Source organism: Podarcis erhardii, assembly GCF_964252035.2.
Source record: "Podarcis erhardii genome assembly, chromosome: 7".
NCBI classification, from domain to species: domain Eukaryota; kingdom Metazoa; phylum Chordata; class Lepidosauria; order Squamata; family Lacertidae; genus Podarcis; species Podarcis erhardii.
The window spans coordinates 52,298,975-52,319,519 of NC_138511.1; the positions used below are offsets into that span (position 1 = coordinate 52,298,975).

General features: G+C 44.1%; 1 protein-coding gene across 2 annotated transcripts in view; it reads left to right on the plus strand.

Annotated features, from left to right (window-relative positions):
* The window catches only part of CMIP (c-Maf inducing protein), a 149,451-nt gene that overhangs the window by 75,910 nt on the left and 52,996 nt on the right, over positions 1 to 20,545 (plus strand). Inside the window, exons 1-2 of one of the 2 annotated variants that reach the window (XM_081871935.1) lie at positions 7,231 to 7,269; positions 11,833 to 11,958. In XM_081871935.1, the coding sequence (XP_081728061.1) occupies positions 7,246 to 7,269; positions 11,833 to 11,958 (150 nt within the window). In that variant the 5' untranslated portion in view covers positions 7,231 to 7,245. Of the gene's footprint in view, positions 1 to 7,230; positions 7,270 to 11,832; positions 11,959 to 20,545 lie in introns of those variants that run through there. The other variant, XM_081871934.1, reaches the window with a different exon arrangement.

The following is a 20,545-nucleotide window of genomic DNA, read 5'->3' on the forward strand; positions in this document are numbered from 1 at the left end:
GTGTGCATGCACACTTCTACAGATACCTATTTTGCTGTTGGATTTCATTTCTTTGTGAACCACCTCGGTCTTTCCTTTTGAAATGAAAGGCTGGTTATAAAATTAATAATTATAATTTATATAAATTTCATAATTTATACTCTCAAGTTCTGCAAGGGGCTTGGGCTAATGTAAATACAGTTGTACCCCAGAAGTCGAACGCCTTGCGACTTGAATGTTTTGGCTCCCAAACGCTGCAAACCTGGAAGTGAGTGTTCTGGTTTGCGAATGTTCCTTGGAAACCCGAACATCTGACGTGGGTTCTGCGCCTTGGTTTCTGAATGTTTTGGAAGTTGAACGGACTTCCAGAACGGATTCCATTTGACTTCCGAGATACGACTGTAGTTAACCAAGAGGTTGATATTAATGAGCTAGCAGGATAGTGCTAGAGGCAGATTCAGGGGAGTCCAACCAGTTCAGTTGCACTAGGCACAATGCCTCAGGGGCACCACAACTTTGATGTAGAATGGAAGGCAAGAGGCAGTGAGCACCAAATTTTGGTGTTACACAGGGCGCCTCTGAAATTTGAGGCCCCAACATCTGTCACTAGTAGTGCATCAGTTGTATACCCAGGAGACTTTGATTCAAAACCAGGGCTGGTTCACTCACTAAGCAAAATGAGGCGATTGCCCCAGGTGGCAGGTGCTGAGGTGGTGGTTTAACAGCAACTTTAAGTTTTTTAATAAATTTTAAAAGAAATGTCTAGTCACCCTCGAAAAAAAGCAGTGGTGGGCTTAGGCATCCTCCCAGGCTTCCTCTCACAAATGCCTCACTCTGAGGAAGGAACCTCCTTCCATTCCTCAGATCAAGGCAGAGGGGAAGGGAGGTTTGCTGCATTAGCAGCAGCAAAATATTACAAGTAAAGAGAGAGGGGAAGGAGAGAACAGGAGGGGCAGCATTAGCTTACAGGCATCTGACAAATAGCAGCATACAAGAACAGAAATACAGATAAATGGAGCTTGCTTTTTGGCCTTGGACAACCTTGCCAGGGTGATGTGAGGATAAACATGAAATAACCTCATCACCTTGAACTCCTTTCCAGGAAATGCAGCAATGAGATGAAATAAATAAAATATGTGTGCTAGGCAAGCAGAAGAACCAGAAATGATGTCTGGCAACATATCCCACTGGAATTGCTTTGCAATTACAATTTCAAAATATGTAGGGCAGGGTTGGAAGCTGATTTAGGACATTGATGTACATCTCTTCTCCAAAATGTAGGGGTTTTTCTCCTCCTCCTCAGAATCAAAACATTTAGAACACTGTGGCAAGAGGTGTAAGATTCAGTTTCTGTTCTTCCACACCACAAAAACTCAAGAGCCCCTAAGTTTTGTTTCCAAACATTCAAAAGAGCAGCTGCAGTTTTGATCACCATATGTAGAATGATGATAATAATAATAATTATAATAATTTATTTATATCCCGCCATCCCCAGCCGAAGCCGGGCTCAGGGCGGCTAACAACAATAAAATAGTACAACATACCAAAATTATTCATTATAAAATTAACTCAAATGAAACTAATGGCAACCACTGGGCCAGAGCTCTGCGAAGATTGCCAAAGGAGAGAGTCAGGCTGCGCCCTGACCAAAGGCCTGATGGAACAGCTCTGTCTTGCAGGCCCTGCGGAAAGATGTCAAGTCCTGCAGGGCCCTTGTCTCTTGTGACAGAGCGTTCCACCAGATCGGAGCCACAGCTGAAAAAGCCCTGGCTCTAGTTGAGGCCAGCCTAACCTCTCTGTGGCCTGGGACCTTCAAGATGTTTTTATTTGAAGACCGTAAGTTCCTCTGTGGGACATACCAGGAGAGGCGGTCCCGTAGGTACGAGGGTCCTAGGCCGTATAGGGCTTTGAAGGTTAAAACCAGCACCTTAAACCTGATCCTGTACTCCACCGGGAGCCAGTGCAGCTGGTATAGCACCGGGTGAATGTGATCTCGCAGCGAGGACCCCGTAAGGAGTCTCGTCGTGGCATTCTGCACCCGCTGGAGTTTCTGGGTCAGTCTCAAGGGCAGCCCCATGTAGAGCGAGTTACAATAATCCAGTCTGGAGGTGACCGTCGCATGGATCACAGTGGCTAGGTCAGGGTGAGAGAGGTAAGGAGCCAACTGCTTAGCTTGGCGGAGATGAAAAAATGCCGCCTTTGTAATAGCTGCAATCTGCGCCTCCATGGAAAGGGAGGTGTCGAAGATTACACCCAAACTCTCAACGGACGGTCTGGCACTAATTGCACCCCCGCAAGAGATGGGAGTTGCCCCCCCAATCCCATATTGTCCCGTCCCAGCCAAAGGACCTCTGTCTTCGAAGGATTTAACTTCAACCGGCTCCCACATGCTTCCAAACATCTGATCAGTGTATCTGGGGCCGAGTCAGGATGGCCATCCATCAACAGATAGAGTTGGGTGTCATCAGCATACTGATGGCAACCCAGCCCAAAACTCCGGACAAGCTGGGCGAGGGAGCGCATAAAGATGTTAAAAAGCATCGGGGAGAGTATTGCACCCTGAGGCACTCCATACAGCAAGGAGTGACGCGATGACAATTCCCCCCCAAGCGCCACCCTCTGTCCCCGACCAAGGACAGATCAGGGATAGCCAATGGAGTCCAGATATCGATCCCATGATCCCTTACAGACACCCATGCTAGCTGGGTCTTATGAGAGCTAATGTCTAACAACATCGGGGGGGGGCACATTGGCAACTCTTGGTATAGAATTAGGCAGCTGGCCCCAACATTGGGCTTGGCTAGGGATGGGAGGGAGGAATTCAATTCAGTTAATAAATAAAGACCAACCTACTTAATTCACACTTTCTGATGCAATACAAGAACTGAAACATAGCCATCCTTCCAAATTCACACTTCTCTTAATTTTGCATAGCAAATTTCTGGTCAAGTACAGTGGTGCCCCGCAAGACGAATGCCTCGCAAGATGGAAAACCCGCTAGACGAAAGGGTTTTCCGTTTTGGAGGTGCTTCGCAAAACAAATTTCCTATGGGCTTGCTTCGCAAGACGAAAATGTATTGCGAGTTCCTGCGGTTTTTTCCCCTCCCCCCCTTTTTCTAAGCCACTAAGCCGCTTATCTGCTTATCCGCTAAGCTTAAAAGCCGCTAAACCGCTAATAGTGCTAATCCGCTAAGCCGTCAATGGGCTTGCTTCACAAGACGAAAAAACCGCTAGACGAAGAGACTCGCGGACGGATTAATTTTGTCTTGCGAGGCACCACTGTAATGCATACGCCAGGGTAAAGTGTGCATATACAGTGGTAACTCGGGTTACATACGCTTCAGGTTACAGACTCCGCTAACCCAGAAATAGTGCTTCAGGTTAAGAACTTTGCTTCAGGATGAGAACAGAAATCGTGCTCCGGCGGCGTGGCAGTAGCAGGAGGCCCCATTAGCTAAAGTGGTGCTTCAGGTTAAGAACAGTTTCAGGTTAAGTACGGACCTCCGGAACGAATTAAGTACTTAACCCAATGTACCACTGTACATGCATGTAGTAGTGGAAACAACATTCAAAAATGCATTATATTGGGGAAAATTGCTTTGCAAAAATGTGTTTATTGACTGATAAATTTTCATGCGGACTTTGAAGAATAATAATAATAATAATCTCAAAACTGATGCAGAAGTGTGAAGATCTGCATTTAAGTCCCTTCTCAGAATCAAACCATTTGGATGAGAAACAAAGGAAGCAAAAGCAACCTATTTCCCCATCCCTAATCCTTCGCGTTTGTCAGTTTTGCAAGGAATGAAAATAAAGGTGGCATTCCACATTTCATATCCCTTTTTCATCCGGGATGATATTAAGGCAGATGACTCCCAAGCAAGCAAAGGTTTGCTGGCCTCAGCTTTTTTGCATTTGTTGCCACAGAAGCCCCCAAGTACAAAGCAGATGAAATAGCCTGTTGTCGCCATGGGAATCAAGCCTAACTCTGTTTGTTTTTGCTCCTCTTGTTACTGTACAATTTGAGAGTGAGGATAAAGAGCTGTCTTGCTCTCGCTCTCGCTCTCGCTCTCCCCCGCTCCCTTGTTTTCTTTCCCTGGGAATACAGGGCTTTGGCAAGGACTACCTCTGTGAGGGATATTCTAGGTATTTTTTCCTGATGACAGTTACCACCTTATAAAGCGCCTAAAAATGTATGAGGCTGTATATAGAGATGAAAGTGAACAAAATGGGCCAGCTGGCTCCATCAGGACAATGGAGATTGGATTTCCAAGCTGCCTGTCTGCTTCGTTCTGGTGAAGGAGGCAGCAGAAGGAATGCTGGGCCAGTTGGCCCTTTGATTTTGCGCCCAGGTGTTTTTGGACTGTATCTTTCATCAGCCCCAACTGGTATGGCCATTGTTCAACAATGGTGGCAGTTGTCGTCCAATAATATTGGTGTGTCTGTGAGTGAAATTGCCTATCTCTTGATAAAAGCATAAGACAGAGCCTGCCTGCAGGCTTATACTGTAATAGACACAATATTAAAGGAAATGGGCAAGGGAGGCTCCCCCTGCCCCCATAAGGTAAAGGTAAAGGTACCCCTGCCCGTATGGGCCAGTCGTGTCCGACTCTAGGGTTGTGCGCCCATCTCACTTAAGAGGCCGGGGGCCAGCGCTGTCCGGAGACACTTCCGGGTCACGTGGCCAGCGTGATGAAGCTGCTCTGGCGAGCCGGCACCAGTGCAGCACACAGAAACGGCGTTTACCTTCCCGCTATAAAGCGGTACCTATTTATCTACTTGCACTTAGCGGTGCTTTGAACTGCTAGGTGGGCAGGAGCTGGGACCGAAAGACGGGAGCTCACCCCGTCGCGGGGATTCGAACCGCCGACCATGCGATCGGCAAGCCCTAGGTGCTGAGGTTTTACCCACAGCGCCACCCGCGTCCCTTTTCCCTGCCCCCATAATGCCTAATAATTCAGGAACATCTGGCAAAACTGATGGGCAAGAGATTCAGCAGGGTTGGGAGTGTACTCCTATATTCAATACATAATTGTCTTCTGGAACATACTACCACTAAATGTTGTGATGACCACTGGTATAGATGACTTCACAAGAGATTAGACTAATTCACTGAGGTCGGAGAGGTTTATCCACAGCTGTTAATGTTAGCCCTATTGAGTCTACAGCAGGGGTCTGCAACCCGCGGCTCCGGAGCCGCATGTGGCTCTTTTACACCTTTGCCGCGGCTCCGGGGCGGATACTAGCAAGGAGAGGAGGTGCATTGTGCACCCCGACACTCCCCACTGTGGCGGGCGCTGTACTGGCTGTGACGTCGCATGGGGGCGGTGCGTGTTTTAGTCACGCACCGTCCCGACGTCACCTTCCCGCCCGCCCGCCCGCTACATTGTAAGGGGCATGTACGCTGGTCACTGCATTGAAAGGGGGCATGTACGCTGGTCACTGTTTTGAAGGGGAGTGAAGAACACACACACAAAAAAAAAGGTAACTTGTTAATTTAACATTTATTTCTATGAGGAGGAGTAATTCTGAGGGGTCAAACAAAGAAATAATAAAAAAGTGACAAAAAAGTTATTTTTATAATGACGAGTTTTGTGGCTCCCCGTTTTTTTTTTTCCTTTGGAAACGGGTCCAAGTGGCTCTTTTTGTCTTAAAGGTTGCAGACCCCTGGTCTACAGGAATTGGGTTGGAAACTGGCTAATCCCATTGAACTTAGGCCCCTTTAAAATTAATGGGACAAGTCAGCCATGGCTTAGCTGAAGCCCCATTGAGTTCATTTGGAACTAAGTGAAAGCGAGTTAGTCTGGATCCAATAATTGTTTGCATCATCAATGCTCATGATTATAGAGTTTCTCCACTTGAAAGAACTCTTACAACATCAGGTTGAAGTCCTGTTGCACCATCTGTATTTCTGAACTTACACATTTCTGGGACTGGCTGTCCCATTTCCTTGTCTAGATTTTTTATTTTCTTTCAACTCCTGCATGGGGCAGACATTCTGTGATGCAGTGATCTTCTAGACTCTTGAACAAACAGCTCAGCTTCCTTAGTATCCGAACAAGTCATCGGGAAACTATGACTAAGATCAGCAAGAGGAGAGGGGGAGGGAAGATACAATCAATAGGGCAGCTCACAACAGAATTAATGATAATAATAATGATAAAGCGATAAAACACCAGACATTAAAAACCTTCCCTAAACAGGGCTGCTTTCAGATGTCTTCTAAAAGTCAGATAGTTGTTTATTTCCTTGACATCTGATGGGAGGACATTCCACAGGGCAGGCACCACTACCCAGAAGGCCAAAGGTAGTCTATAACAATCAGCATAAACTTAAGCACTTTTATTCTTTTGAAAGGTGGAGCTAAAATATTAAACAGGTATACAGGCAACTTCCAATTTACGCAGGGGTTACGTTTCAAGGCACTGCACATGTAAGTGAAATTGCATGTATTTGAAACACCATTGGCAAATGGTCAGGGATGTTGGGAGTTCCAGTCCAAGAGCATTGGGGGGGGGGCACCATGTTGGCCAGAGTACAGGATAACTTGGACAATATGTGTATCAAATTCCACCTTTCTGTATGGTTTTAAAGCACCTTAACTGTTACATTCCTCCCAGACCTACTGGCTCAGGAAGTTACATAGACAGGAAGTTACACAGATATCCCACTTGTGGACATGGCTATGTAATTAACTGGGGTTTCTTGGGCTTTATGGTGGAATAGACATGCATATTTGTAGCCACTTTAAATGTGATGGGTATGATTTCGATTTCTTAATTCAATATTGAATTTCTGGAGACCTTGGTTTTTCCAGGAATGTCATTGTCTCTATTCAGCTCTTCTTGAAAACCAGTGTGGTCACAGGAGCCATTAGGGCACGGGCTGGGGGACCCTTTTCAGCCTGAGGGCCCTCAGGAGCAACCTTCCAGGGGCCACATGCCAAGGGTGGCTGGCACCAGGGACAAAAGTGGGCAGAGTAATACATGTGTACAGTAGCTACTTTCCAGCCATGCAAAAGCCAGGGGTTTCTATGTAAGCACACATCTCCATTCAGCAAAGCATAACAGCTAGGCAAAAGCACTTGAGGAGGATGCCCTATGCAGAGCAGGGCCTGGGAAGTTACAGAGGTGTGTCCTGGGAAACAGCATAGCATGGGAAGAGTCCCGAAAGCTAAATAGAGGGAGGCCTGGAAGGCCACATTCAGCCACAAGCCTGAGATTCCCTGTCTTAGTGCTACAGCATTGGATTTGGATTGGGGAGACCATGAAATTCTCTGGATGGTCTTGGGCAAGTTGCCATGCTTTACACCTAATCCAATAGTGTTTCTAATTATTATTTTTTAAAGGTGTTTAATATTTTTAAAATCTTTAAAAATACCTTATTTTTTAAGTTACAGATAGGTAGCCGTGTTGGTCTGCCATAGTCAAAACAAAATAAAAAAAATTCCTTCCAGTAGCACCTTAAAGACCAACTAAGTTAGTTCTTGGTATGAGCTTTCGTGTGCATGCACACTTCTTCAGATATACAAGGCCTTTTACAATGTCTTCCTCTTTTAATCCTTGCAGCTCTTCTTGTTCTGTATTTATACATTTGTTGTTAACCAATTTTAAATATTGTTTTATTTCTTGTTGTGCTTCATGCTTAGGACTTTTGTTTCAGGGCAGGCTATAAATACTGCAAATTAAAAAATGGAAGACTGAGAAGAGACAGAGACAGAACAAGATTTGTAGACCGGCAGAGAGATATAATTACAGGCGGCAACCATTTTGTTCACATCCAATTAACACATGGGTCCTTTTGGATCCAGATGAGGGCAAAATGGGGGGGGGGGTGTAATGGGTTGGGGTGGGCTTAGGCATGCTCCTAATGGTCACCTCTTGTATATATAATTCCTTTTTTTTTTTTTTTTTTTTTTTGCTTCCCCCTGGCAGCCATCTTGTGCTGACACCCAGAGAACTTCAATCAGGAAAGGGGTATTAGTACCTCATTTTTTACCAAAAAAGAGAGCACTGAATCTCTCTCTCTCTCTCTCTCTGTGTGTGTGTGTGTGTTTGCATGATAGATGATAGATAGATAGATAACATAAATAAATAAATGTGGGTTCCGGATGGAGTTAGAGGCAGGTCGTTGATCTGGAAAGGCTGAAATCACTACTGTGGAGGACTCATTCATATCAGATATCCTGTTTCTTCATTTCTTTAACTTTCCATGGAAACAACTGGACAGAATTTCTGTGTCTATACTGTTGCTACTTCCTGGAATAATTCTAAGGAAAAAGAGGCTGGCTGTTCCACTTGGGTATCAAGCACATCACACAGATTCCAAGTCTATGATTTACGCAATCTTTTGGCATTGCGGTTGTCATGAGCCAAAGACATCCCTTGGCCTCAAAGCAACAAAGATTTATATGTCAACAATTTATAAATCTTTCTGAAACTGAAAGAAATGCAAGTGTTTCTTTTAAAAAACAAACACACAGTTAACTAAACTAAACGTGGAAAATACGTTAGCTTATTAAAAAGGAAGGAGACCATTTCTCAGTGGGTAAAGTGCATGCTTAACATGCTGAACATGCTGTGTGTGTGTGTGTGTGTGTGAGAGTGAGAGAGAGAGAGAGAGAGAGAGAGAGAGAGAGAGAGAGAGAGAGAGAGAGACTGACTGAGACTTGGGCAAGGCCACCTAGTAAGCTTCATAGCTGAGATATGAACCTAGAATTCAGTTGCAGGTTGACAGCCTGCTCATCATAGCACACTAGCTGTCAGTTAATCTTGTGAGTGGGAAACTCCCTTAAAATTTTACCCTGTCTTTTGCTCTCCTTCATTGGAAGTCGTTCTGCATTTTCTGCGTGTAGCAAATGATCTGGAAACTCCCTTCTATCTCTTTCATTCTATTATCTTTTGTAGTTTCTTAGCCCTGCAGAATTTTGTTGTTCAGTAGATACGTTTTGGTGCGGAGCATCTCAAAAGCTCATACAGTACAGTTGCTTCTTCATTGGTTGCATCTACTTAAGGAAAGCACACACACACTAACTGCTTACTGCCTGGGTTACTTGTTTATGAAAGCACAATGATTCATGCTGATTGGCATTGTCATTCCTAGGCATCAGAACTAGTTTGTGCTTGATTCAGATCCACAGGTTTTCCTTTAGCTCGAACTGTTTCTGGCACAGGATCCATCTTGTGCACTGCTCAACAAGTACATAGGAGTGGGAGAGTGGTTTGAATCACTACTCGTGTCCCTTACTGAAGGGTTGTGTGTGTGCATCAAAGGTGGCTTTGTTCTTGAATCTGAGAGGTTTGTAGACACACTGAAATTAAGTTAGACATGTCTATTAAGTTTAGTGGGTCTACTCTTGAGTAGGACTAGCATGAGATTCAACCCATAGGTTTGTTCTGGGTTTGCTAAATTCTTAGGGTTTGTTTGGGAGAGCTAAATGGTGAGCCCAAACCATAGTTTAGCTCAGTGCAGCAGCAAAATGATAGGGGACTAGTAAAGTGTCTGCAATAAGTAAGCAAGCAAACAAATAAAACAACCTGCCATGTCACCTCACAGTTGAAGCCTATAAGAAAACTCCAGTTCTTTGACAATTCCATGTGTTTTTCATCATGGTCTCTATGGGACCGCATGAAAATGCATCAGAGATGGCAGTTTAAGCCAGCTACACTGAAATATATATCTCCTTTGTTTCCTAAATACTGCAAATGCAAATCACTTCTCATCTTGAGCATTCTATATGGACTTTGCAGTCTTGGGACCAACTTGTTCATCAAACTCCTGGCAGCCTAAATTACTTTTTAAAGTTTGAGAGAGTGGGTATCATTCGAGGCACTCATTAGACGAAAGGGAAAATGCTCCCCCTCCCAGAAATGTTCCACTGGTATTTATTGCCTCCTGGTGCTCTTACGTTTTTAGATAACATCTCCTGAGCAAAGCAGACCCTAAGCATGCTGCTTTTATATTCTTCAGTGTTTGTAATGTTGCAACCATTGATCACCAAAGGATCTTGGGTCTCTGGCTTCCTGTGAGAACGAGATAATTGCTCTCTAGCAGGTTGTATATGACGTTGGTTATCAGGAGAAACCCCTGGGACTTCAATCGCAAGAGTGGAATGATATTGTGGGTAAATGAATAAACAGAAGGTTATCCAGCTTCCTGCAAAACAGTTGCCTTTGTTTGAAGGAAGTGAGGAAAATAAGGTGCCTTTCTTCTCCCCCTTTTTTCCCATACACTGTGTGCAAATACGGAAATTATAACACAAAAAAATATTATTTAGGAAATACCACTTAAGAGGTTCTCAAGCCAGGAAGAAATTATGTGATGCAGAAAAACAAAAAACCCCCGCCCCCAAACAAAAAACTACCACAGCCTCTCAAAAGTAAAAAATATGATACCGTGTTGTGTGTCTTTAAATATCAGTGGTATTTCAGCAGGGATATTCTATGCGTGCCATAAGAACATAGCGCAGCCTGGTGCCCTTCAGATTTTTACACTACAGTTCCCAGTTGACTAGGCTATAACTTTTCATTCTGGTATGCTAGCTTTCTGTTTCCAAAGAAACTGTTTCATTAAGCAGTGACCTCTCCCACCTGTTGCACAGTCCATCTCACACACTTCAAGATCCTATCACCTTATTCTGCTGTAGGATTTCTACCTGGAGTTAGAATGGTGTCCAGCACTATAGCTTTTGCTTGGCGAGTTTTTCACAAGATAGGTACCGTATGTCTAGCTGGTACTGACTATGGTTGGTGGGGAAAGTATTTGCACTTTTTTCCAAGGCTAATGTGGAGAGTGTATTAGGGTGGAATTAACCTTGGTGGGGGATGGGACCCTGTGGGCACCAGGGAAGGCCTCTGAGGGCACATGGGCATCCATGGGCACTGATGGCAACCGTATGTATACATTGGAGGAATTCGGAAGGTATCTGTGCATTTCTTACCACCTTCCTGTGCCAAGCCTTGCTTGCACACCAAGGTCCTACTTTTATGCTTAACTGTAGCCTGCATTTTATTTTTAACAATTGTGATTCACACCTGCTTGTAAAGATGTCATGGAGAGCCCTGCAGGGAGTGGAGGTTTGCACTGATGCAGAAGGGGCTGTAGCTTGCACCCGGGCTGCCTTGGCTTCCCTATATAAATCACGAAGCTGCCTGCCACATGTGCAAATGCCGATCTCTGCCAAGTGGGTGGGATTCATCTTCGGAGGCCTAAGACTTGCTGACAACTTTAATGTTTGGCTATCTGGTGTGTGTTTGATCCTGCTGCTTTGTAACAGTGGAACAAAAACAGGAGGGAAGAGATCCAGTGTGACATGCACAGGACACCTTCCACCACTTACTTGCTAATCCCAAATAAACACCAAAGGATCCCCCCTTTTTTGAGATTCAAGATTTGGTTGTGAGTCTTGCGGCATTTTAAATATTGCTAAGATTCATACTCATAAGAAATCAATGATTTCTTAGCACTGACACATAGTCCTTCCTGTTCTTTTCATACCCTGCTTGTAAATGAAGACAGGCTGTGTTGCTTCACCAGTGCTACCCGTACCTAAACTTAGCATGTACGTATGTCTGTGTTTGTTGCTTAGTTAGCGCAGATGGGGGCAACTTTGTTCATCCCCAACCCCAACAAGTATAAAATAGTAGAATACTTCATAAACCTTTTCTTATGTTTCTCTTTCACATTGATTTGGGTAAATGGTTTCTTGCAAAGAACTATATTTTTCATGACTAAACCCTTATTGGGAACAACTTCTTCTTCTTCTTCTTCTTCTTCTTCTTCTTCTTCTTCTTCTTCTTCTTCTTCTTGATGTGCTAAGCTAAATCTCTTTTATCTCATTTGTTTTTCCTGCAGCCAACCGGGTACATGGAAAACTCAATTTCCTACAGCTCAATTGAAGATGTTCAGCTGCTCTCTTGGGAGAATGCCCCTAAGTATTGTTTACAGCTCACGATCCCTGGAGGCACAGTCTTGTTGCAGGTACAGTAACCGCAAAAAACAAAACAAAAACAACCCCTGCTCCTTGCTTTCCAGTGCTGAATTCAATTTCTCTGTTTGGTGAATACGAGGATGAACTGATGATCATTGCCTGTGATTGGCTTTTGTTATTTACTAACAAATTTGTGCCAGGATAAGAAAGCTTTTTGACCCTTTGGGGAAGATTTTGGTTGCCCTGAGATAATAGTACCAAGTAAACATCTATCTGTAGCTGGTGCAGAAAGAGTTTACCATTAAACAGAGATGATTTCGACCATGCAGTTTAAATTCCTAAATTGATGAAGAGGGTAGTGTGAAGGTGAACAGAGTTGGGACATGCACCCCATCCCTTACAAAGCACATAGCCATATATTCATACACATCTGCACATCTGTTTCATACCCAAGACACACACCCATTCGTTCCTCCCACCCACACTCTAGTTGCTCTCTCTTGCACACAAGCACACATACACCTATTCATTCACACAGACTTTTGCTTTTCCTACCCAGCTGCAGTCTCCAAGAAGACTGCCACACCACTGCATGTGTAGCAGTTACCCTTGCAGAAATCCTTCCATTGGACTCTCTGGAATATTTTTTTTCCAGGCCTCATTGCTGAGCATGGGCAGGAACAGGTGGGGAAGCTGTGGGCCATGTGGGGATGCCCTCCTGCCAGTAACTGGTCCACAGACCACAGGATGAAGCTTTCTCTACTTGGCAGAATTTCAGCCATCAAAATGAATATTGTTTTTATTCCAGCCAATCCTGATTGATTAGCTGCCTCTAAGAATGGAAAAAAATATCTCTAAATTTGTCTGGCAGGGGGGAAAGCCATGAATTAAACATAAGATTTTGATATATACAAAAGAAAGAGGAAGTTTTGCCCTGCCCGACTGCAATTATGTTATGAGGCATCCTGTTTGTGTTGGTTAAGGGAATGGATTGTGTTGGAAAATGCATACATTTTAGATCTGGAAGGTTATGATTTAAAATTTGGCTGCCATGCATGTTGTTGGTATGGGAAAGCTAAAATTTATAAAGTTTTATAAACCATGTCATTAGAAGAAATTTGTATCGAGTCTGGGAGAAATATAACACTTTGTTAGAAAGAAAAACACTGTTATGGTTATCCCTGATTGAAGCAATTACAGTTAAGAAAATCAACATGGATAGACAATGGGCCACATATAGAGACTTGTTGGACACAGGGAGTGAACCCAAATTGAAACCAATAGAAGATTTAAGGAGCCAAGTTACAGATTGGTTACAATACCACCAGTTACACAATATGTTTAAATTGGATAAGAAATATGGGTTTTTGGACCAAAGCTCACAATTTGAAAGAGAGTTAATACAGAATAAGGATAAATCAGTGTCTAAAATGTATAAATTACTACTGGAATGGGAAGCAAAAGATGAGCTGGTTAAAGCCTCAGTGACACACTGGGCAGTGGATACAGGGCACAACATAGACCTAAATTTTAGGAAAAACTTTGGAAGAATGATTTGAAATTTACTGCATTCTATACTTTGAAAAAGAACTATATAAAAATGATTCATAGATGGTATCTAACACCAAGTAGATTGGTTAAGAGGTATAAAGCAGAATCAGATCTGTGTTGGAAATGTAATGAAAGGGAGGGAACTTCTTTCATATGTGGTGGGCATGCAAAAAGTTTAAAGAATATTGGGAAATTATTTACAAGGAAATGAAAAAATGTTTAAAACAACTTTCCCAAAAAGGCTGGAGGCATTTTTGTTAGGGATAGTACAGTCGGAAGTTCCCAGGTATCAGAGAAACTTCTCTACGTATGCAACAATTGCAGCTCGTGTTCTGTTAGCCCAAAAATGGAAAGTGAGAGTGGTCTTAAATTGATAGAATATACGGAACTAGCAGGTGAATAATTAAGAGAATAAGAAGAATATACATTTAAAGAGGAATGAAAATCTTTGCTGATATTTTCCATATAAATGAAAGTGTACACATCTGAAAACGCTGGTAACATTAAGATAAGGTTACCAGATTTTTTTCAATGAATCCGGGGACACTTTTCAACTTCAATGGATTTTGTATGCGGACTGCTTTGTAAATCCAGGGACTGGCCCCAGGAAACGGGGACGTCTGGTCACCTTACATTGAGATAAATTCAACAGTTTAACTAATAAGATGTAAAATTGGAGAGCTGACAAAAATGGACATAGCAGAATATGCAGGAATAATAGTTAAATAAATGAACCAGGGAAGGGGAACAAGGGAAGTCATGGATTATATGGTATTATGTAAACATTTATTTCGAGATGTTAAAATAAAGACTTAATTAAAAAAAAAAAATTTTTAAACGTAACTGGGCCACAGACCAGAGGTTCCACCTACCCGGACATAGCAGGTCAGGAAAAGATTAGGATGGGACCTTCTCCTTGACATGCTCAGAGTCAAGGGAATGCCAGGGAAATGTAACACGCCTACCCTCAAAATTGTTCTCATCCCACACAGGCAGTCTAAATATCTCCACCCCTAAACATGTCAAATGCTATAACTATCAAGTTTCAATTACCAGATGTTATCTAATATTCGTTAATACTGCATACCATTCATCAAATATTGTCAAAGACCATATACTTGGTGTTCTGAACTATCTTCTGGGGAAGCCGAAGAAGCATCTTAGGGGCTATCCGCAGCGTGGGGAGCCCTGCGGGGAACTCCTACAGGGCTTCCCACGCTGCGGATGTCTGTCCGGCTTGCGGGGCGCTCTGCTTCAGGGTGCTCCACGCGCCGGGCGGCAGGCTGCTATCCGCAGCGTGGGGAGCCCTGCGGGGAACTCCAGCAGGGCTGCCTAGGCTGCGGATGTCTTCCTGAAGCCTGGAGAGCGAAAGGGGCTGGTGTGCACCGACCCCTCTCGCTCTCCAAGCTTCAGCAAAAGCCTGCATTCGCCCCATAGGATGCACCCAGATTTCCCCTTCATTTTTGGAGGGGAAAAAGTGCGTCCTATAGGGCAAAAAATATGGTATTTGTAGTGCACAAAAAACCAAGAAAAACAATACAATAATTAAAATGAAGAACGATTTTAATCAACATAAACTTTTAAGCAAGGACACATGTAAAAACACCAGGCAGGCCCCACATATAATTCAGAGATGCATTTTAAATTTAAAAGGTAAGCCATATCCCCCACCGACTCTCCCCTCCCTTCTCCACAGCACCAGACGAGCCCTGGAGACTGCTTACCTGTATCTCTTGCGAGCGGCAGGGGCGGGTGGTGGCGGCGGCAGCAGGACGATGAACGGCGTGAAAGGGCTGGCTCTGGAGTGGCGCTGCTTAAAATGGCGCTCAGCCAACTGCAGCTCAACCAAGCCCAGCCCCCTTCCTCCTCTAGGCAGGGCGTAGAGAAGCCAGGAGGAGGGAAGGAGGAGGCGGCGGCGCAGTGTGTGTGTGTGTGGGGGGGGAAATGGCGCAGCCCGATCTGAATCAGATTCATGCCAATCCACACAGTGATTCCCGGACTGTATGCGGGCCGGATCCAGAAGGCAATTAGGCCTGATCCGGCCCACGGACCTTAGTTTTTCAACCCCTGCTTATGAAGAACAGTCACTAGAAACTGAAGGAGGGGAGACTGCTCTTGTGCTCAGGTCCTGCTTGTGAGTTTACCCCATAGCCATCTGATTGGCTACTGTGAGAAGATGATGCTGGATTAGGTGGGCCACTGGCCTGATCCTGCAGAGCTCTTAAGTTCTTAACATCTCATTCAATACCATTCACATATCAATTGTAGTCAAGAACTAAAATTCCAGATCTGCTCCAAGTTATTTCCAGAATAACTTGGAAATAACTTTTAAAAAATGATTATATAATGATTTCACACTTTAAAAAAAACCCTAATCCTTCTGCATTCTCATTTTCCCCCCTAGTTTGATTTTTTTAAAGGGCAGTTGTTGGGATAAGGAGGGGACTGTTTATGGTGAAAAACGATAAAACAACCTTTAATTCAAAGCCTCTGGCCAAGTATAAAGGGAGTTTGGCAGGCCTGGTAGATTTTTATCTGCTGCGGACGGCCGTGTTTTGTTGCTGTTGTTCTGAAAGCAAATTAATAGCAGTCGTGAGAAATGGGCATCAGAAAAGGAATGATTTGCTCAGATGTTTTCCTCTTGGGGACCTGAGGTCATAATATTGTTTCATCAGCACCGATAATGGAACTGAATGGATTCTGGGCTGCCATGAATGTTTATGTTGGACTCCTCTAGCAGAGGCTGAATGGGGCTCCCATACGGAATAGCTGGCGTCGCAGCGCAGACACAATTGCTCCCGTATGTTTTCACTCAGAGCTGTTGCGTCTGGATCCGCGATGCGTGACTGTCTGCGGATGCAGCTAAAAGAATGGGTTTTCCCTTTGCAAGTGGGTTCTGCTGGATAGAATCCCGGTGCTCGACAAGCCAGGAGTAGAACACTAAAATAGAAGCCAATTACTTGGGGAATTCAGATGGAAAAGCTATATTTAAGCCATGACACATTGAAGAAGGTAATTAGGCAAAGGTATGTTAGACAAGGAACGCCACAGCTTCTCTTTCTCTGTGGCAAAATGGAAGGTAAGGGTGAGACTCTGGACGTCAAGTCAGAATTCTGTGTTCCTCTATACATCATAGTGTGCATGCACTATGTATCTCAAGAATCGGGAGCCTCAGGCCCTCCAGGTTTTTCTTTCTGGCCTTAGAGGTACAATTTTCATGCCTTGCTCTTGGCACTGTTGCCTCTGGCTCTGCTCACCATTGTCATGTCAACTGCAGAAGGTTGCTGGGAAGGGAATGAGGCCCTTGGGGTGGAAGAGGTTCACCCCTGAGATAGAGAAAGAGAAGCTTTGGGTTGAAGCCAACTGATTTCTACTCAGAGTAGACCCATTAAAATTAATGGGCCTAAGTTAGTTGTGTCCATGTGGCCTGATTAACACATAGTGGTGTTAAAACACTTGGGAGGTCAAATTCTTAAGAAAGCAATTTGTATTTTAAGATGTAGTAACACAATACAAACATCAGACTTTAGATTCAAGGACTAGACTATTTCAATGTTGTTGTTTTTTTAAAAAAGTGACAAAATCGATTTTGAGGAAGAAGCATAGCTCAATGGTAGAGCATCTTCTTAGCATGCAAATGTTCCCAGATTCAGTCCTCAGCATCTCCAGGTAGGGCTGGGAAGATGACTCCTGCCTGAAGCCCTGGTAAGTCACTGCTAGTCAGTGCAGGTATTAATAACCTAGATCAGGCATAGGCAACCTCGACCCACCTGATGTTTTGGAACTGCAACTCCCATAACCTCTAGCTAACAGGACCAGTGGTCAGGGATGATGGGAATTGTAGTCCCAAAACATCTGGTGGGCTGAGGTTGCCTATGCCTGACCTAGATGAACCAATGGTCTGGCTTGAATTTGGTTTGCTATTGTAGCTTAGGCACAAGTGTAGGTATAAAATGATCTCAGGAACATTAACCTCAGAGGCTTGGTGTTGTTCCTTCTCCACATTGTGTTACTGGTTCTCTGTTGATCAGAGAGGGCCTCAGTTCTCTTTGATCACCTCCTCCCTTTGCCCTTCATATGCAAGTTTCTAGTCATATCTACTTCTTGCCTCCCTTGGCTTGCTCACGGGTAAGCACTTTGTCCCCAGCAGTCTACTACTCCTGAGAACTGGGCCCTCTAGCTCAAGGTAAGAGCTTAAGAAGAGTTTGGCTGCTGTATCGCTAAAGGCCCATCTTGTCCCATATCCTGTTCTCAGAGTAGCCAATCAGATGCCTGTTGCATAAGCTCCCAAACAGGACCTGAGTGCAACAGAACTCAATCTTCCCTCTTCTTCAGCCGTTCCTTGGGTTACAGACCCTTCAGGTTACAGACTCCGCTAATCCAGAAGTAGTACCTCGGGTTAAGAACTTTGCTTCAGGATGAGAACAGAAATCGCGCAGCAGCAGCGCAGCAGCAGCGGGAGGCCCCATTAGCTAAAGTGGTGCTTCAGGTTAAGAACAGTTTCAGGTTAAGAATAGACCTCCAGAACGAATTAAGTTCTTAACCTGAGGTACCACTGTATAAGAGGCCTTGGCAAGGTGAGGGAGCTGCTCCATGGACCCCACAAGTGCCACATGACATCCCATTACAGTGGTGCCTCGCAAGACGAAATTAATCCGTTCCGTGAGGCTCTTCGTATAGCGGTTTTTTCGTCTTGCGAAGCAAGCCCATTGACAGCTTAGCGGATTAGCGCTATTAGCGGTTTAGCGGCTTTTAGTGGATCAGCTGATAAGCGGGTTATCAGCGGATCAACTGATAAGCGGCTTAGGGCTTAGGAAAAGGGGGGGAAAGGGGAAAAAACCCCGCAGGAACTCGCAAGACATTTTCGTCTTGCGAAGCAAGCCCATAGGGAAACTCGTTTTGCGAAGCGCCTCCAAAACGGAAAACCCTTTCGTCTAGCGGGTTTTCCGTCTTGCGAGGTGTTCGTCTTGCGGGGCACCACTGTACATAGTGAGTTTACATGGTATTAGGGGTGGGTTCTGACTTCCGGGAAGGGTGGTATCTCAATGGTAGAGCATCTGCTTTACATGCAGATGGTCTTAAATTCAATCTCCAGCATTTCTAGCTAGGACTGGGAGTGTTCCCTTTCTGAAAGCCAGGAGAACCACTGCCGTTTAGAGAACACTGAGCTGGAAAGACCAAAGGTATGACTAGCTATTATGGCAACTTCCTAGGTTCCTATGGCTATGTAAAATACACCTCTCGCTATCAAATGTACCTTACACAGGGAGGTAGAACCTTGCGGTGAGGAAGTGCCTGTGACATGGAAAATAGTCACACATGTATGGCTATTCTGAGATGAGTGTGCATCCTATTTGCAGTATAGGCCTAATACATCCGACGTACCATGCAGGGTTGTTGTAAATAATATATATGGTTCATTTTGAACACTTGAAAAAGCTGCATAAATATTAAGGATTTGTTGTTGTTGTTGTTGTTGTTGTTGTTGTTGAACTTACCTTTTTGCTTCAGGGCTGTTTAGGAAGAAAACTGGGCTTAAAGAAAGCAAACCTGCAGTTTTTCCCCTTTGGGTGTTTGCTTAAACTGGGTTCTAAATTTGGCTGAGTTATACCCTATGGTGTTGCTATTTTTTTAACGTCTATTCCTGGTAATCAAGTATACCCAGAAGGAAAAACAAACAGAACAGAAATTCCTGATAAGCATAACAATAGCTGCAGATAATACGCAGCTCATCGGTTTTTGAACAGCATGGCAATTTATTTATTTATTATTTTGTCAGAAGAATCTTCCAGGGTAAATTCAGGGAAAAGGTTTATCTAGATTAGAATACAATTACGTGCATGTACCTTCATCTCTGTGTCCCCTTATTTTAGCTCCTGTTTTCTATTTTAGGCTCTAGTCCTGATATCCACCTTTCAGAATTTCCTTCCTTTGCATAGTAAATATCCTTTACAGTACTATATTACAAGGGTTGTGCAAAACCTGTTAGTGCACCATGGCATGCCCAGGCAAACAGGTCAGAGGAGATGCATAGTTTGCTAAATATAGGGGTCTATTTCTTGCTCTTGAAAGCTTGGTTTTTTCCCTTTTTGTAGTTTTTCAGGTTTCATAGGCAAAACAGAATAATTGCATACAGTTCATGATCAAACATTGCTTTTGGCATTTTTAAAATTGAAGACTTTTGTTTTTTCTCTTATTGTGTTGCTTTGCTACAAATATAAACCAACACAGAATTGGCAAATGTAGGAACTGGCAGGTGAAATATTATATTGGTGGGGAAACTGGAGAGGTGGAAACCTAAGATATTGATGGTGATGATGATGATAGAAGAAGAAAACGAATAAATTCATTGCTGTACATCCCTTTGGAATTTTTAGGCTGCACTGATTAAACTTGTCCATAATTTAATACAGGAGTAGGAGGGAGGTAGATCTGAATATAACTCAGATTCTTGGATGATTTCAAGTAGAGCAGTGCGGATTTCAGACAATGGCAATAAATTACACTGCTGAAATGAGCTGTGGAGATCCGTCCCCATTGGGACTGATAGGGCAGAAGACAGGGAGACCAACAGTAGGGGAACCAGAGCTAATGACAGGCAGAGTCAGCCAATTCTGGTTTTGTCCCCTTCTTGCTCTCTGCTGAATTCTACAAAGGCAACACAGAAAGAAGAGGAAACTGACAGCCAGTACCACCCATTGGATTGGTTGTAAGTAGAAGGCAGGCAGGCATGTGGGGGGCTGGCTGAGAGCATAGTGAGCTTGGAAGGGCAGTGCCTTATTTTCCCTAGTGGACAAATCTCCTGTGCAAATGAGGAAAGCTTGGGCTAACCTGCAGTGGAATTTTGCATGTGGAAGGACTGGGAGCTCCATTCTGTTCTGGTACTCAAGACACCGTATATTTCGCCCCATAGGGCGCACCTGCCCATAGGACGCACCTAGGTTTTTTTTTGGGGGGGGAATAAAGAAAAAAAAAATATCCCCCCCCAGGTGCGGGGCTGGGGCGGGGGAAGCCCGAGCTTCCTCCAACCCCAGCCCCCAGAACAGGCAGCTCTCCGCAAGCCTTGGGAGACCAGCGCGACTTCCC